General features: G+C 36.6%; 2 protein-coding genes across 2 annotated transcripts in view; both read right to left on the reverse strand.

Moving 5' to 3' along the window:
- Positions 1–17,675, reverse strand: part of LOC104915027 (FRAS1-related extracellular matrix protein 1-like) — a 197,618-nt gene that overhangs the window by 72,625 nt on the left and 107,318 nt on the right. The gene's annotated exons all lie outside the window — the stretch shown is intronic.
- Positions 3,700–15,036, reverse strand: LOC100538502 (palmitoyltransferase ZDHHC21). Its single transcript, XM_019610475.2, has 5 exons — positions 14,894–15,036; positions 9,826–10,027; positions 8,031–8,129; positions 5,482–5,593; positions 3,700–3,886 (listed from the first exon to the last, which is right to left on the reverse strand). Exons 2-5 carry the CDS (start codon positions 9,977–9,979, stop codon positions 3,715–3,717), a joined length of 537 nt encoding a protein of 178 aa, XP_019466020.1. The 5' UTR covers positions 9,980–10,027; positions 14,894–15,036; the 3' UTR covers positions 3,700–3,714.

The following is a 17,675-nucleotide window of genomic DNA, read 5'->3' on the forward strand; positions in this document are numbered from 1 at the left end:
AAAAAATCACAAGTGTTTCTAATGAGCAGGAAGTAGGCTAATTCCAGATGGCTGTGTAGAAAAAAACATCCAGGTTTTTGAATCTGTGCTAAACACTAGCCCATCAGCTTAGAAAAATACAAGCTCTTGGACAAAGCCACAACTTCTACAACAAATAGCACTTCCATGAAAGGTGGAATATACTGCAGTCTCTAAAACACTGTAGTACTTCAAGCTTAATTAGTATCTGAAGACTGAAAGAACTTTGCAAGATGACTGACTAAAAGCCTACTTATAACCAAATTTTCACACTGTTCATCTGATATAAAAAAAAAAAGATGATTCTGACAAACAATTCTGTGGCTTAAAATTTTATGACAAAACAATCTTAGCTACACTTGAAATAATGAGTCTAGTGGGGCTCTGGTGTCATATTCCAGGCAGAAATACTGACTAGACTCCCCAACAAATTATTCTTCGTTGTCTGAATTTCGGGGTTTGCCCCCAAACTTCCATTTGAAAAATTAAGAAAGCTGAATAATATTAAGGGTAATACCAGTCTTAACAAAGATCTGAAAACATCAGACCTGCTTTGTCCACCAAATTTTTCCACTATGTTTGTATGTGATATACAATAACACAGATCACATTTTTCAAAAGCAATATATAATATATAATATATAATATATAATATATAATATATAATATATAATATATAATATATAATATATAGACACATAGATATAGAGATATTATATTAAAACTATTCTTGTCTCTAAAAAGACTTGAAATCTGCCCAATTTTAAGCTATCAAGAACAAACTTCAAAATGCATTCATTTCCAAAACCATTTACTATTATCAGCATACATAGGCTGTAAATGGACTGAAGCAAATATGATTTTCTGTTTCCTCTCTTGCATACACCACCTCCAAGTAAGGAATTTGGTTCCCTTCCATCCTACTTTTAAAAAATACTGCAAACTGACAGAACTTGGGCTCATGATTTAAAGACAGTGAAATTGCTTAGAAGTTATAACATTCAGAGTACTCTCTGAATAAAAAGGGAATTTTTTTACTATTAGAGAAGCACTGCATATGCCATACAAAGGAAAAAAACAGTCTTTCCAGTAACATTGCAATGCCCATTCCAGTATTCACGTCTAAGTCATTACAAGCTGTCTGCACTTGGAACCAGAAAATTCTGCACATGGGAAGACAGGAGGCAGTTTATGATTCATCTTGTCCTGAGATGTGATAGGTTAACTTATTTTACTAATTACAAAGTAGTTTACAAAGCTATTGAAACTAAAAGCAAAAGCATTTACATTTAATCACCTCTCAAAAATATTAAGATTCCAAAATCCAAGATATAACACGTCTACCTAGAATTTTACACAGATGACAGACTTTTTATCACTAATAAAGAAATACTGGAATTTTGTATTCTTATTATCTTAACTGTAGCTAAAAAAAATTGAAATGGTTCCCTCAAATCATGCAACGCTTTTATAGCAAGGTAGACATAAAAAGTCCATTTACAGAGAACAGACTAGAAAGAAAGAGAGAAATATGAGTATTCTTTGTTTTAAGACAGACAAGCATACTGGTTTGGGGTATGGCAGGCTTGGTTTTCTTCATTGCTGCTCATACAGTGCAATGTTTTGAATTTGCAGCCAAAACAGTATTGATAACACTGATATTTTCTATCTGTTGCTGAGCAGTGCTTACAGAGTCAAGGCCTTTTGCATTCCTCATGATGCCCACTGCAAAATTAGTGTAGGAGCTCATGAGAAGATGATATAGGCCACAGCCAGGACAGCTGACCTCAGCTGATCAAGCGGTTACCATGTATCATATGACATGATGCCCAATAATAAAAGCTAGAGAAAACAAGAAAGAGGGAGGGATGCTTGGAGTGATGGTGTTTGTCTTCCAAAGTGACCTCAGTAAGTGTTGGAGTCCTGCTTTCCCAGAAATGGCTAAATATCTGTCTGAATATCTATTTGTCAGTTAGATGAAAGAATACCTTCTTGTGCTTTGCTTGCACAGACAGCTCTTGCTTTGCCTATTAAACAGTCTTTCTCTCAGTCAGTGAGTTTTCACATTCTTACCCTTACAATTCTCTTCTCTAGATCACTGGAGCTAAGTGAGCAAGCAGCTGTGAGGACTTAGGCTGCCATCCTTACACCTGTGGTCTAACTCAGATGAAAGGGTACTATCTATGTAAAGATGATCCATGCAGCCAGCAAATTCTTCCAATTCCCATGTTACTAGAGACCTCTGAATCATTTAAAAGGAAATATTCATGAAGATTAAAAAAATAAAATATTTCCTTTTTTAGTGAGATACAAAAATCCTCAATTCTGGTAAATTCCATATAATATGAAGCTGGTATCTATGAACTTCATATTAACATTTCTACGAATTCTAGATGATCACAAGAGTACATTCTTTTTACATCTTTTATATCTCCTTTGACACATCATGTTCATGTATGCTCTTCTGGGAGCACTGCCTTCCTTGCAGAATGACAAGAGAGTAAATAAGGAACTCAGGAGGTGATGTCCCATTATTCCCTTCCAGAAACAGTATTTTTCAGAAAGTTTAGTTCTCTTATTTTACGTCATTGAGGATACAAAATAAGGTAAGAAACTTAAGATGTTCAACAAAACAGAAAATGAGACCTGCCTTACTCACATAGTAGAGCAAGCCTACAGCACTTTTCAAATACAAATGTGATACCATCAGCAGAGAGGGCAACGGGATGTCACATCAAAACTGAATTAAAAAAAAAATCTGCAGCATTTACAAGAAAACCTCAATAAAATGTAATGTGTGCTACAAATTTCTGGAATGGTTTCTGTCTCTTTATATGTATATTGTTTTCTAGGTTTTCCTATTTTGTGAGCTTGTGCTTGCATAGTTTGAGACAAAGTTTATTTCGGATTTTAGGAAGAGGTTTTTATGAATCTTTATGAGAAAGATCTCAACTTTTTTTTTTTTTCCCCAAAGTAAAGAGTATCAGCTTTGCTATTCTAACACTTTCAAGCATTCAGCAAATTTCAGGCCGACCTCTTGAATATTCTGAATGCTACAGGTAGTAAACAAATAAGCACTAGATACAAAGAGCTTACAACTTCAGTTCCATAAATGTAGAACATCTTTTCACTCTATTTCAATGTATAATTTAATTTCCTCTGTGTGTCCAAAGGCATTCTGCCAAAGACAAGACTTTGAAATATCATAATAGCACACCATCCACGTAAAACAAATCAAATTTAATTTTCCTTTAGCCCACATGACATTTTCCAAAGAGGACAAAATATTGCTTCCAAACCAATGTATGCTTTTAACCTTTCAGAACGATCATAAATTCTCAATCTTCCAGCAATACTACAATTTTCAAGTAGGTATTTAGTAAAAAAAAAAAACTACTGTACAAATTTACTTATAGAAAGACAAAAAAAAAACGGAAAAGGAATATATCTGAAGTAGCTACATTGCTTTTATACAAGCATTCACTGATCACTTCTAAAGGAATCTAGCTGTTTTGTGTTCTTCCCCAGATTTGTTAGGTTTTTAACACTTCAAAATCATAAACCATTTTAGAATATATTGTTACTTACCATAATGAATTTGCTTACTTCACAACATACATCTGCATGTACTTTTTTCACTCTTAACAAGAGCACCAGAAGGAATGTCTAGTAATCAAAATATTACACTACTATCCACTAATTCAGTTTGGGGAGAAAAGAAATTCTTACCCAGTTATCTTTTTTCAGAGGCAAAAAGTAGTAGTAATGGCAGAAATCAAGTAGCAGCGTATAGGAACTAAGAATTTGAGTGTAGAAACACAGCTGTAAAAACAGCCAATGATTGTCTTCACCAACACAATTATTAATCCTGCAGAGAAACAAAAGTATACAAAGATAGAAATATAAAGGCTTGTCAACATTATTTATGAAATAGTCAGGCTACAGAACTACCAATTATATTTAAGAAAAGTTAAGATGATTTATGAGTCAAATGTAAGGACTACAAGTGCTAATTCCATCCTTAAAGCAATGGCCTCCATGTTAGAGATGGCAGTTACTGTAAAGAGCATGGCTACTTGGTCACTTAAAGTCTAAGCTGCCTTACTGAAATTACTGCTTAGATTGCAAGACTTACTTCTCTTCATCTTCAAACAGCAATGATACGCTCACATTTTCAAGTAATATTCTAGTAACAAGATTAAAGTATCTGCAAAATTTCACATTAGTATGTGTTCTCCACTAATAACATTTCACCTGTATTGAGCAACGTAGTCCAAAAGCTAGAAATGCAAATTAAAAATTTGTATTAAATCTGAACACAGGGTACCCCAATGACAAATAAACATGACTAAGAAAAAAATGTAAGACACAGGAGAAGAAGAATAGTTATCCCTATTCAGAAAGTCCTTCTGCAGTTCTTCCGAAGTAAAGGAATCTCAAGCACTCTAGAAATGTTAACTCAGACATTCAAGCCTTTGAAATCTAGGTCTAGTCTGCTTCATCTGCTTCACAGAAGTTATTACTGATAAATAAAATTTGGTTAGGGGTATAACTTCATACAAGCACAGTAGCTCTAGCACAAGCACTGGCACAGACAACAGCACCACACTAAGCCATAACGTCAAATGCATTACACTGGCACTATTTTCTGAGCTGTAAACAGATAAAAGGCTAGTTTGAAAATGGCTACATCAATACAGGATGATCCTGACCTCTATTCTATCTTTTTCATTTCATCTGTTTCTTTGATGGAAATTATACCACAGAACCACTGATGGCAAAGCTTATTTTCATTTTAAGCAACAATCAGGCTGACTTACTTTAAACCAAGAATCTTAGCCAGGCTGACCATGACTAGTCAAGAAATACTAAAAGAAGTAATTTCACGACAAAATAAGAGAGACCATGACAAATGGGATTTGTTATACGGCAGTAATGTTTTCTAACCGGCACAGACATTAGGTAAACTAAAAATAAAAAACTGTATAAAAACCGTGAAATATTTTCAGTACTAAAAAAAACATTCACTTGTGTGTTGAAATTGTAATTTTTGATTTCTATTCCAAGAAATATTAAGTTTAATTTCTTACAAAAAATATTTTTCCAGCACAAGAAACTAAACTGCAACAAATAAACATGCAACATGCAAATTAATTACACCAGCATCAGTGTCAAGGAGTAAAACTTGCAACTTTTAAAATAAAATACACAAACTTTAGAAAATTGTATGATATATAACAATTTGTCAATGATTAAATGTTACATTATAACATTAATTTTTCTTAGTTTTACTCGTACACAAAAAGGAATCCCTAAGCTGTTCTTACCCTGAACTAAGTGCCTGAATGATTCAGCACTACTGGGAAAGAAGGGGCATAAATACACAATAATCTAACCACGATTTTGAAAAGATGAACTAAAACAATAGAAGATCATTAGAATCTTCTTTTGTCCTGGTCTTACCATGGACAATGGTGATCCATCCTCCTCACGCAATGTCCACAACGACTACAGTGGTGTGAACGCTTTGGTCTCATCATATTGCATTTGGTACATAATTCCCAAAATTCTCTTTCTAGGGGAAATTGTAAAGACAGCTTTAGAAAGATTTGAACTGAGTACAGCATGCTCATGATAAACACATATCTTAGCGATATGAGGAGGAAAAAAAATTTTCTATGAGATGAGTACAATAAGCAGCTTGTTAAACAGAAATATCATAAACTCTGCCATTCCAAAACCTTGAGGACTCATACTGGTTGAATACAGCTAACTAAAATAAAACACACTATGAACACTTCTGAAGCATCTTCCACCTCAAAGCATCTTAAGAGATGAAGAGATGAATCTCAAGATGAAATGCTAAAACAAATATAAGATAGGCTTTTATTTAAAAATACACACTAGTATTCTATGCCCAACATGAGATGCGTTAAACTGATCTCCAGAAATACCAACTAGCTGAAATTGACAGGAGCAACTATTGGTCAGCTTACCTATTATTTTCCCAAATCCTATTACAGAAATCAGAGGAAGCCTTTGAAAATATGAAATTTAATGGTGCACTCAGAAAGTTCATCTATACCTGGGAAACAAATGGCACCAACACTGTAATAATTCAATTCAAAAAAATGCTATATTTTCTGTCTTTAAAGACAGTGGCTGCAAGATTAAGAATCTTAAATATTATAAATAGCAACTTTTTGATGCACATAAGTTCCTTAAATCCCAGGGAAAAAATAAGCCTAGTTTTTACAGATCATTCAGAAATTCGGCATGATAAAACATTCTCACTACATAAAGAAAACAAAGATTAATTTAACATTTTTTAAGCCACCCGCTGGCAGCCCTTATCTTGTCTCTCTTGCTGACAAATAACATTTGGATACTGGAAGTACAGAAGCACAATATCTAAGATCATTAAACTAGTAATAACGCCATATGGAAACTGTTTTACAATCTGTTCCCATAAATCCAGTGTCACAAAGGTGTCACCCCCCAATCAAGTAGCAAATAGCAAACACCTCGACTACATTTTTGAATATAATTTATACCATTCAAAATATATCTTCCCATCAAACTATAGAATATCAGGGAACCGAATTATTACTTTAGAAAGACCAAAAACTTGATGCACGTTAAATATGATTTGATGCACCTCAAATCATAACATCATTACTGCAATCAAGCCTAAGTGTTCCATTTTCAGAAACATCTACAGAGTATCATTTCTACGTGACATGAATGCAGTATGAAGATAAAAGGCTGGAGATCTACACAAACATATACTCTAAAAGAGAAAGAAATGCTTATGCATAAAGTAGTTGCTCCTGCTGGTACTGGTATTTAACTGGAAAAAGAACAAATACATTGAATCACAAATGTAAATGTCTGTAGCTGTATTAAATGGCTTCGTTCTCTATCTCAGACTGCAGACTCTATGTTGCTTTACCTGTAGAAAAAAATCTGACTGAATAATCACATCTGTGCAACCTTTCTTTTTACTGACTCAGATGCTTAGATAATGGGAAAAGAAGGAACTCCGGTAAGAGACCGTTCCACAATCAGTGTTTCACATCTGAATCCCAACCATATTCTTTCCTATTGTCTCCTATATAGTTTTTGTGTAAACATCAGTTCCTGACGATAGAACAGATTCTCACTACCATCAGGAAGGGAAAGCAAAGTCACTGCAAGACGAGATTGAAGTTTTCACTCCTCACTGGATTTGTTATGCTTTCTAAATTGAAAAAGTATCTTCCTTTCATGTAGCAAAACATGTGCTTGAATACTCAATTATCAATTGCTATGTAAAAGCTTTATGGACTAGACAAGTACCTTAAAAGCACCAAATGTGTCATTAAAATATTGGCTTTCTCCCCGGAGAATTATTAAAGTTTCAAATGCCCTTCAATTTCTAGTACATTAGATACCATTTAGCAATTGTGGAATAAATTCACAAGTACAGAGGGAATTCTCAAATGTTAAGTTGCTACTCTACTGCAATGCAGTACAACCCATCTGTTTATTTGGTTAACAGTCCATACAAACAGAATTTATTACAATAAAATGCATAAAAAAACACAGGTAAAATCCCGTGCAACAACAGCTTCTACCATCAGTTTCAGCACCTTATAAATTTATCTAGAAAAAAAAGCAGTAGAGTTAAAATGACTATGCATCTCTAAAAAATGTTATCATTTGAAGCGCATGCAATGCGTTTAAAAGCACAGAATGCAAAATTCTGGACATCTAAATATGTCCTAGCGTAAGTTCCTGCATAACCATACTTCTGACAGAAAGTGAATCTTTAAAAAAAGAAGCCTAAAGTCTACACAAAGTACAAGAAATTTAAATGTCAGAAATAGTGAATTACAAAGCTTTTCATTTCAGTAACAATATATGCTTAAACAGTGTTTTCAATTAAATCTCACAACAGCACGTTAATTCCCAACTATTCTGATGACGCTGAAGTAATTTTTATTCAGCTATATAGAAACAACTTAACGTACCTGTAATTGGAATCTTTGGGTTTTCAGGTAGCCTTCCTGGATCAGCAACTGAGGCTCTTACTAAAGAAGCTATACAAAATAATGAGCAGAGGTAATAACCTGAAAAAATAAGCATTTGTTATTCTTTTTCAGGTAAAAAGCAGGAAAAAGAACACGTCACACTTTCATTTACTTCAAATATATTAAAATTTCAGAAAGGTATGTAAGTGAAATTTAAAATATAAGCTTTTTTCATTATAATGAACAGAATTTTACATATTTAACAAACCACTGTACTTATTAAGTATTAATATTCGACATACACTATACAAATAAAATATTAAAACAATACTAACCACATAAGTGTATGAAACTCCTCAGGTTATAAAAAACTTCATTTTATTACCTTTGCGCAGACAGACTATGACAGTTTTTAATTATATAAAGCAAAGATAATTGATTTTCCAAGATCTAGTAAGCAAAGCCACAGTCCTTATTTAAAAAACAGGATAACTTCTTTAGTTTTCAAATGAAATTAAAGAAAAAAAAAATCATCACAAAACACTGTACTGGTATCTATAAGCTTCATCAAATTACACATCTATTCAATGAGTCCCTGCCACATGGTCACATGGGCTGACAAAGTTATGAGGTCTAGAAGAGTAGGGACAGCTGTAAATCCTCAAATGTCTTAATAAAACACCAGCATAACTTCACAAATCCATCAAGTTCACTAACTTGCTATGTGCTATTCTTGGATGTTTCAAATCACTCTATTTTGAAACCCCAAAGAAAATTATACTCTACTCGAGAAATGCTTGACCAATGTGTTGTATAAACACAAGAATTGGAAAGCAATGACAAAATTACAGTCACTAGGACATTTACCATGACAGAACTGTTTACACCAAAACAAAACATAAAAACAAAGCACCATCTAAAAAGATCTGACTGCTACTCACACTACAACATCTTAATGTTTAAGAAGCTATATGTTAGTTACACTACAGGGATAATCCAGCATTTGAAACAGCATTTTCTCAGTTTTGCTCTGTAGTAGTAAACAGCCTACTATTCTGAGGTGACAACTGCTTTCTTTACACTATAAGCAAAAATGTACAGGATCCAGTACTAAATTAGGAATTACTCTGCCTTCTGAATTGCAGATATACATCTGATGCTATGCATTCTATGAAATTAAATGATCTCAAAAAGGGAGAGGAAAACGTAGCAGAGAACACTGTTCTGATAGTAGCAGCAATCTGTCACTTCGACCTTATTAATTAGTATCAAGAAGCACTTCCACTGCCTTACCAAATAAATGCCAATCATTCTACAGCTCAAAGTCTTCAGATGAAGGTTGATCTTCACCAAAAAGATGGTTGTAGTTATAATACAAGCTTTAACCCAAGTTGATCCTATCAACACAACTCAACCAACCCATTCATCAAGGGACACTTGGAGCCAGCAGAACTGAACTGTTCAACCACCAGTACTACCATCATAACTTCTGACATGCCCATCAACGTTTTCTAATTACACTATTTAATCCAGTAAAAAGGTCCTAGCTGCAAGACTTGAAAGGTGTATAAATGCTTTTTCTCTACTTTCCACAAAGTTTTACTGTAACACACTGAAAGGAACAAGTGCCTCAATTCTTAGAGCACAAAACACAGAACATGTCCAGTACTCTTACCCTTTATTTTATCCCTCAGCCTTAACTTTCACCTTGTTCTTTATATTCTGGCCTGATAACTGGTGGTTAGATGTACTACTGTTACTAGTAAAAGAAAAGGACTAATTTAAATAGACTTACACAAAATTGCCACAGCTGAAATATGCCCCTCTTCATAGTGAGGAAAAAGGATGACTTTTGGAATGAAGATTGTATTGTACAGCCAAACAAAGATTATCAGGCCCATGCAGCACCAACCCTGAGGGTCAACCACAAAGTGAATTCGAAGTCCCATTGAACACACACCAGTAATAATCAATCCATCCAAGGAGAAAAGATGATCCTAGAGAGATAAAAACAAAAATAACCACGAAAAAAAGAGTATATTAAACTAGAATTGTGCTACCTGCAGGGTTTCACATACATTCAAACAGAGAAAAGAAACCTGACAGTTTATGACTTAAGGAATCTAAACATTTTTTAAACCTTGCATGATAACATCCTCACAGGCTCTCCTGGGGTTCTGTTGTTTCTCACTTCCTAAGTATTCTCTTCCATGTTCTCCTCTCTTTATAACAAAGAAATTGAGAAAGAAAGCACACCATCTTAACAGCTTTCATATAGATTGTCTAGAAGTATCATGCAACAGTTTTTTCACTATTACTCACACTTAAAACAGCAAGGCTTCCATTCTCATAGTTTAATATGATGGGTTTTTTTAAAATTAACTTTAGTCTGAAGAAAATCCATGAATACGAACTTCAGAGCATGATTAATTGGTGTTTGTTTCTTTTTCACTTTTCCTACACTACAAATTATAAGCATTACTAATCAGGACTTTCAAGAGAAGGATTGCTACCATTACACTTTTTGTCATCCCGCCTTCATGTTAAGAATCTTAACGCTGTAACACACATTTAAAAGCCTGGCTGCACTTCTATCCAAGAGGTTCTCCTTTCAGCATAAGCTTCACTTACCTCTGGGCTACTTGCCCATTTCTGATGGATGTCTTTCAATTTCTATTTCTTCTGTCAAAATTTCATATTATTTATTGATCTGACATTACCTCTGTTTTCAGGGATTTTGATAGCTTCATCCTCACTGACATTCACAACTTCTCTGTTTAACACTATACACAGGTTTCATTAATGTCTTGTTTTAGTTATCTAGAGAAAGAATAAACTCAAAGCCAAATAAGATGATGTTTCTACAATTTATCACAACCCTTTGATTGCTGTTGCAATAGAACAATGGTGTGCCTTTACAAATACAGCATTCATTTTTTTAGTGTTCATTTTCGCTTTAAGAATGCATCAAATTTGCTAACATTTGTTTTATAAACCTGCATGGTATACTAAATATAGCTTACTGCCTTCTTAAAACCATTAGGTTTATGAAAATCATATAGGACATGTAGTCCTATATTTACTGATCTTTTATTAATTTCACTTTGCATGCACAATTTGATGTACACGTAGTATATACCTAGGGGTATATGTAGACATAAATTATGTGGAATTGTTCTCCTGAATCTGCTAGTTCTTAATATGCCTTTGAGTTAGCTTTGGCAATCAGCAGGTTTAGAACATTTTATGCAAGACTAAGTGTGCGCTGATGGAGAATCTGTCTTATCAAGTACAGGAGCTGTGGGAGGAGGCAAGCAGACAATGTGACATCAAGGATGCCAAAAAGGAGATTAACAAGACTTACTTCAAGACATTACACAAGAGTTAACACCCACCTGCACAGAGAAGGTACACAAGCACTTATCAGCCTGGGAATGAAGATGACCAAGATGGCAAAAGCTGGAAGCTTGTGAGCATTTGCAGGATGGCTCTTCAGGGCCCTCACAACAAGTGAGAGCAGGGAGCTCTAAAAAATGAAGTCTCCAAGTTGACAGGGCCTGAGTACTGTGGCACTGTAAGCAGGATGGGCCAAAGTGTGAGAAATTCTCTGCTTACATGGAGCGAGGCACCAGCATCTGCTGACCCAACTCGTGATCTCATATGGTGTGCTGCTTGCCAAGGACTCAGATATCAAGGACCGGCTGTTACTGAGGCCAAAGTCTGGGAGTTAGATTACTATACCCAAATACTCTTCCACATTGGCATCACAGACAGAGCCAGTGGAGACCAGGAAGCATAACCCACATAACAACACTGACTGAGGAAGTGGCGGACAAAACAGGCAAACAAAGCATGCAGGGTGATGTGGATAATAGAGATCTTATAATTAAGAAAACAGGGCTGAATGGGAGAAGACTGCACTCTTTTTCAGAGAAAGCAGTATAACTGGTTGTCCATCTGGAGTGCTTGTATACCACTACAGGTATAAACAAATCAGAGTAATTAGAGGTCTGCATGGAAATGTGGCATTACTTTCTCACTCAGATCACAAAGACAAGCTAGAACAGGTTATGGAACCAGTGTTGCCATGGATAAACACAGGCACTTGAGGAAGGACACACTGCAACTGTGAAGCAGAGGAGAGTTGCCCTTCACATGAGAGGGCATCAGGAGTCTGTACAACTCTACCTTGGGGCAAATCCTGAGCCAGAAATCCTGAGCTAATGTCAGGCACAGCAAGAAGACCAGTGTGGCTAACACTGTGGAGGCTGTCTACTAAAGATTATGTGACATAGGATTGATGAAGCAGATGACGTTTCAACCAGAAAGCTGGGAGAGCTCTTACATTGACAGGTTCCATACCACATGGGCAAATTTAACCATCCTTGTATTTGATGGAAGGGTGCAAACAGCAGGGTTCAAATATTCCAGGTTTCGGGAGTGTGCTGACAACAACTTCCTGACACAGAACCCAACTGCCTATTTGTCTAGCTCTCTTGCTTACCAACAAAGAAATAGGTGTGAATGTGAAGGTTGTGACACCCATGAGTTGGTGATACTGATGACTTACTTAAAAGAGGGAAGAGGCAAACAGTGAGATCACAATCTGACTCCAAAACAGACCTTGCCCTGTACCAGGACCTGCTTGGGAGAACTCCTTGTAAGACTATCTTGTAGAGAAGAGGTCAGGTTCAAGGACCACCTCGAAGTTCAAGAATGGTCCAGCACCATGAGCAGGAGCCTAGGCAACAGTGGCAGGAGAATTTCACACATGTACAAGGAGTTCCTAACAGAACTAAGACATAAAAATGAAGCATTTATGAGGGGGTAGCATAAACTGGTGGCCCGTGAAGAATACAGAAAAATATCATTTGAATGGACAGAGATGGGGTTAGGAAAGTCATACGAAGCTGAATCTGGTGTTGAATCTAGTGAGAAATGAAGTCAACGAGGAACACTAGCGGCAGACAAGCAGCATTAGGAAGGTTAGGGTAAATATGGGCCTGCTGCTGAATGGAACAGAATACTTGGTGAAAGGGCACAGAAAAGGTCAAACTGCCTTCTTGAACTCAATCTCCATGAGCAAGACCTGCTTTCTGGAATTCCAGGCCCCTGAGACCAATGAGAAAGTAAAGAGTCACAGAGATTTACTCTCAGTAAAGGAGGAACAGATAAAGAAACCTTTAAACAAACTGAATATACTAAATTTCATGGCACCTGATGAGATGCAACATAGGAGGCATTACTTTTTGGAGAGACCTATCTATATCCAATGAAACTACAACAGATACAAACAGCACTGTAATAATACAACTTCTCAGCTACAAAAGACATTTATTCAACATAGGCATTACCACTAGCTTGGTATTTTTTCCAGCAATGAACAAGAGCTTGTATGTCACGCCTGTAAAAATTTGTACCAGCCAAGGTGACTCACTGCCACACTGTGCTCACATCCACTGTTTGGTCTCCATAAACATTCAGCAAGCATCAATGAATATTAGTGAGTGCCATTTTTTTCTCATGAAGGAAATCAGTTCCACACTTTTGCTTCATATGCACTTCCATGTCAGATGCCACCCTGTCAGATTGCCCCTCAGCTGCCATCTGTCACACAGCAACAACATGTAATAGAGTACTGTAGAGAAGGTTCAGCCTTGCCAATGTTTTCTTGGGGCCAGTATGGCCTGGTTCCATGACTAATGGGGCAGGGAGGACCACGGATTCCCGCCCCAGGAGAGGGGCAGAGAAAAGGTATGGAGATGGGCCTAAAAACAAAACAGTGGAAATGAGCTAAGGGAGAAAACTAATTTACTAAATACGATATCGGAATGCAAGATATCACAATATAATATAATGTAATTGGAATTGAAGCTAATACATCAAATGAGAGACGGTGTCCAAAACTGAAAGTCTTACTCTAGTGTTGAAGGTGAGATGGCTAGGGAGCACACAACGCAGTAATCAGCAGAAAAAGAAAGGGCAGACTTGTGACTTGTGAGCAGTTTTATCTTTCCCTCTGAATGGAAAACAGAAATGGAACAGTGAAAGTCTCCTGGGATATGCAGTTGTTCTTCTCTTCTGAGAGTCACGCACACAGAACTACCGAAAATCCACAGAACTACAGGATGTTATGATGTGGAATACCGGTAGCAAAAAATCATAAAACCCTGACTATCTCTACTGCCATACCACCAAAGTCTGCTTCTGACATCATGGGCCAACATAATAAAATAGGAGGCATTACTTTTGGAGCAGCCTTTGGACAGGCACTGAAGGGAGCTAGTCCATGTCATTGTGAGGACATTCACATTCATCACTGAAAGGTTGAGCTGATGGGCGCGGTCCTGCAGACTAACAAAAGCAAGTGACATTTTTATTTTTTAAGAGCAAGGAAATTACAGGTGTATTATGCTCCTTCTGAGCCCCAGAAAGGTGGAGATTACATTCCTGGAAACTGTTTCAAAACACAGGAAACAAATTGATTGGTAGTAATTAGGATGGATTTACAAAAAAGAAGTCACGTAGAACATGTTTCTAAGGACCTAGAAAAATTGCCAAATGCTGGGGAACCCATTTGGTTTCTGTCATCCTAGAATAGTAGATATTCCAGGACTCGCATCTTCAGAAAAGGAAGTAACAGCTCAAGAAACAAAACAGATCTACAAAAACTGAAATATTCACTAGTAAGTGGATATACTTAAATCTAAGTATAATGTGTGAGCAGTAACTAGTGAGGAACACATTGGAAAAAAACAGTAGCCCTACAATGGAAATTTACCCCAAATTCTTACTATTCGATGACTACCTGCTACATTATTTAATTTCATAATAAATGAAATCAAACCAATGACAAAACTTACCTTTGCTGATGACAAGTTTCACGAATTTGGAACTATGCAAAAGAAGGATCCATTCTCAAGACAAGCATAGAAACCAGGAGATTTTTCATCATCCAGCTCTGGAACTTTCTCTTTTCTATTATTTCTGAAATAGAAAAGAGTGTGATACTCAAACGATCTTCAACCCAGTATCTTACCTCACTGAACAGAGCTTCCTTTCAAGCTATTTACACAGATACACAGCTCCTTAGCCTCTCACATCTGAACTGTTACACTGGTTCTAAATTTATTTATTCTAATTTCAGAACACTTCAAAATTTTAATACACATTTTAGATGGGTCTGTTCAATAGAAAACTGCAGTACTACACCCCAGTACTCCCTGTATGTATAACAGGCAATGTCTTTTATAACAGTAAATCTTCTGTTGTTCTTTATTCCTCTGGCAGTGATACTGCACAGATAACAGTTAATTATTAAACAGTTATTAATTAAACAGTTAATATGATGACTTCTAGCAAAGTTAGCTTGTCTCTCTCCTTCCCTTGGTCTATGTATCTTATATGGGGGAAAATATTAAAACACAAGCAGAAGCACATTCCAGTGACTAGGTAGAAAACACTTGATTTGAATTTAACTCACAGGCAAAGTGAATTTGTAGTCTTCACTTTTAAAATAGACTCTTAAAAAAAAAAGTCTGTATTCTCTCTTTCAAAAAAACCTACACCAAAATATAGGAAGATCAATCCCACATAATTTAGTCAGTTCTTTAGGATGTTCCATTTTTTATAAGAAGAATTACTGTACGTTCAGAATAGAAATTTGTGAGACAATTTACAACAATACCAATGAAAAGAAACAAATTATTTATGTCTACACATCAATACTCATATGTGCAATGCCTAGAACTTTTCCAACAAAATAAGTTGGGATAAAACCCGTGTGCCAAAGGCTTTGCATTTTTTCCCTCTCTTAACAGAATTTGTAACTACCTATTCTAAATAAATATCTCAAACACAAAGCATTTGAAAGGAAATGGCACCTGTGGGTGTGAAAAGATTGTCAGAAGTTTGTCAAAAGATGGCTGACTCCTTCCTATGTAATCAAAAATTATTCTTTAACTTCCAAAAAATACATTTATTAGGGGATGCATAAAGAGCATTTTCTTAACTCTCTTCCTTCTCCCCAGTTCAGTTAACACTGTCATAAACACAGTATTTGCTCAGTACAATAACCTTCAGTATGAACTCTGATTTGATATCTGAAGAATAATGAGCCCACAACCTAAAACAGGAAGGCAGAACATCATTCCCAAAAAAAGAGAAATCTTCACACAAACCAAAACTGAGGTAACAGACTTGCCTGAATGCAAGGTTCACACACACACACGCAAAAAAATCTTTTTCCTTCAGTATGGAAACTTGCAAAATCTTACCTCCCCAGAACTTTTCTCCACAAATGTTCCAACAAATGTTTATATGGATTAATATTTCTTGATATGGTTCACTATGAAGTACAATTTATAGAACTCATACGAACTGAGCAAGTCTATATTCTATAAAGCATATATTTAGGGGAAGAAAAGCACCAGTTCTCAAAAAGAGTGTTTTCTAAGCACTTCAAATAGGAACAGGAAGTAGAAACTTATAACCGTAGAATCACCAAGGTTGGAAAAGATCGACAAGATCATCCAGTCCAACCATCCACCTATCACCAATTGTTCCCAATAAACCATGTCCCTCAACACAGCACCTAAACATTCCCTGAATATCTCCAGGGTCAGTGACTCCACTGCCTCCCTGAGCAGTCCATTCCAGCAGTTAACCTCTCTTTCAGAGGAGACCTTTTTCCTAACATCCAGCCTGAATCTCCCCCGGCACAACTTGAGGCCCTTCCCTCTAGTCCTATCGCTAGTTATACAGGAGAAGAGGTTGACCCCCTGCTCACTACAACCTCCCTTCAGGCAGATGTGGAGAGCAATGAGGTCTCCCCTGAGCCTTCTCTTCTTCAGACTGAACAATTCCAGCTCCCTCAGCCACTTCTCACAAGGCCTGTGCTCCAGATCCCTCACCAACTTCATTGCTACATACGTTACTTGCTATACATTCCATGTGTGGTAGCAAAAGCCAGGATGCAGCAATCAATAAGCTCTGCCAACTTGTGACTTCACCTGTGGTTTTGCATCTAAAACTTTCCTGAAGTCTTCTGACTAAAGAGCTACTGTCTAAAGAAGTTACTACAAAACTAAAACTATGCTTTACCAAGAAAAAAAAAGTAGGACTTAAAGCAAATGACTGAAACATTTTTCAGCTACACATTTAAGTCATTTTTGTGAAGAGCTGCGTCAGACAAGAAATAGCAGGTCTTTAGCTTCACAAAAACAGCATCCGAACAGCGAATACACGCAGTAGTGTATTTCTGCCACAGCCAGACCCCGCGCAGCCAGCATTCCACACGGATACACCAGCTGGCTGTTCAAACCTCGTTATGATGCAGCTACCAGGCAGGTAGCCACGACACTCCCACCTATCCTCTGCTGCAGACACAGCCTTGCAAGATGTTTCTGTGAACATTGCCCGCATCCACGAAAGGGCTGCCGAGCACCACCAGGGTTTGGGCTGCCAGCACGCACTCACCGCACCCTCACATCATCAATACCAGAAGAAGCGTCTTATCCTGGCGCTGACCAAAGGTAGCATACACTACTTTAGCAGAACCTCGGTCTGAACACCTGCAATTTGCTAACTAACAGAGATAAAAAATGAAAGTGTGTAAACGAAGAAGGCTAAAGGCACCGCGTTTCA

This window comes from Meleagris gallopavo, chromosome Z (genome assembly GCF_000146605.3).
Source record: "Meleagris gallopavo isolate NT-WF06-2002-E0010 breed Aviagen turkey brand Nicholas breeding stock chromosome Z, Turkey_5.1, whole genome shotgun sequence".
Classification (NCBI taxonomy): Eukaryota; Metazoa; Chordata; class Aves; order Galliformes; family Phasianidae; genus Meleagris; species Meleagris gallopavo.

Excerpts from the sequence above, each read along its gene's own strand:
- LOC100538502 (XM_019610475.2), bottom strand. The coding sequence starts at position 9,979 with ATGGGACTTCGAATTCACTTTGTGGTTGACCCTCAGGGTTGGTGCTGC. Across the intron at positions 8,130-9,825 it reads TTCAGCTGTGGCAATTTTGT|GTTATTACCTCTGCTCATTA; the intron begins GTAAGTCTATTT and ends TTATTTTTTCAG. Across the intron at positions 3,887-5,481 it reads ATGGATCACCATTGTCCATG|GATTAATAATTGTGTTGGTG; the intron begins GTAAGACCAGGA and ends GTTTCTCTGCAG.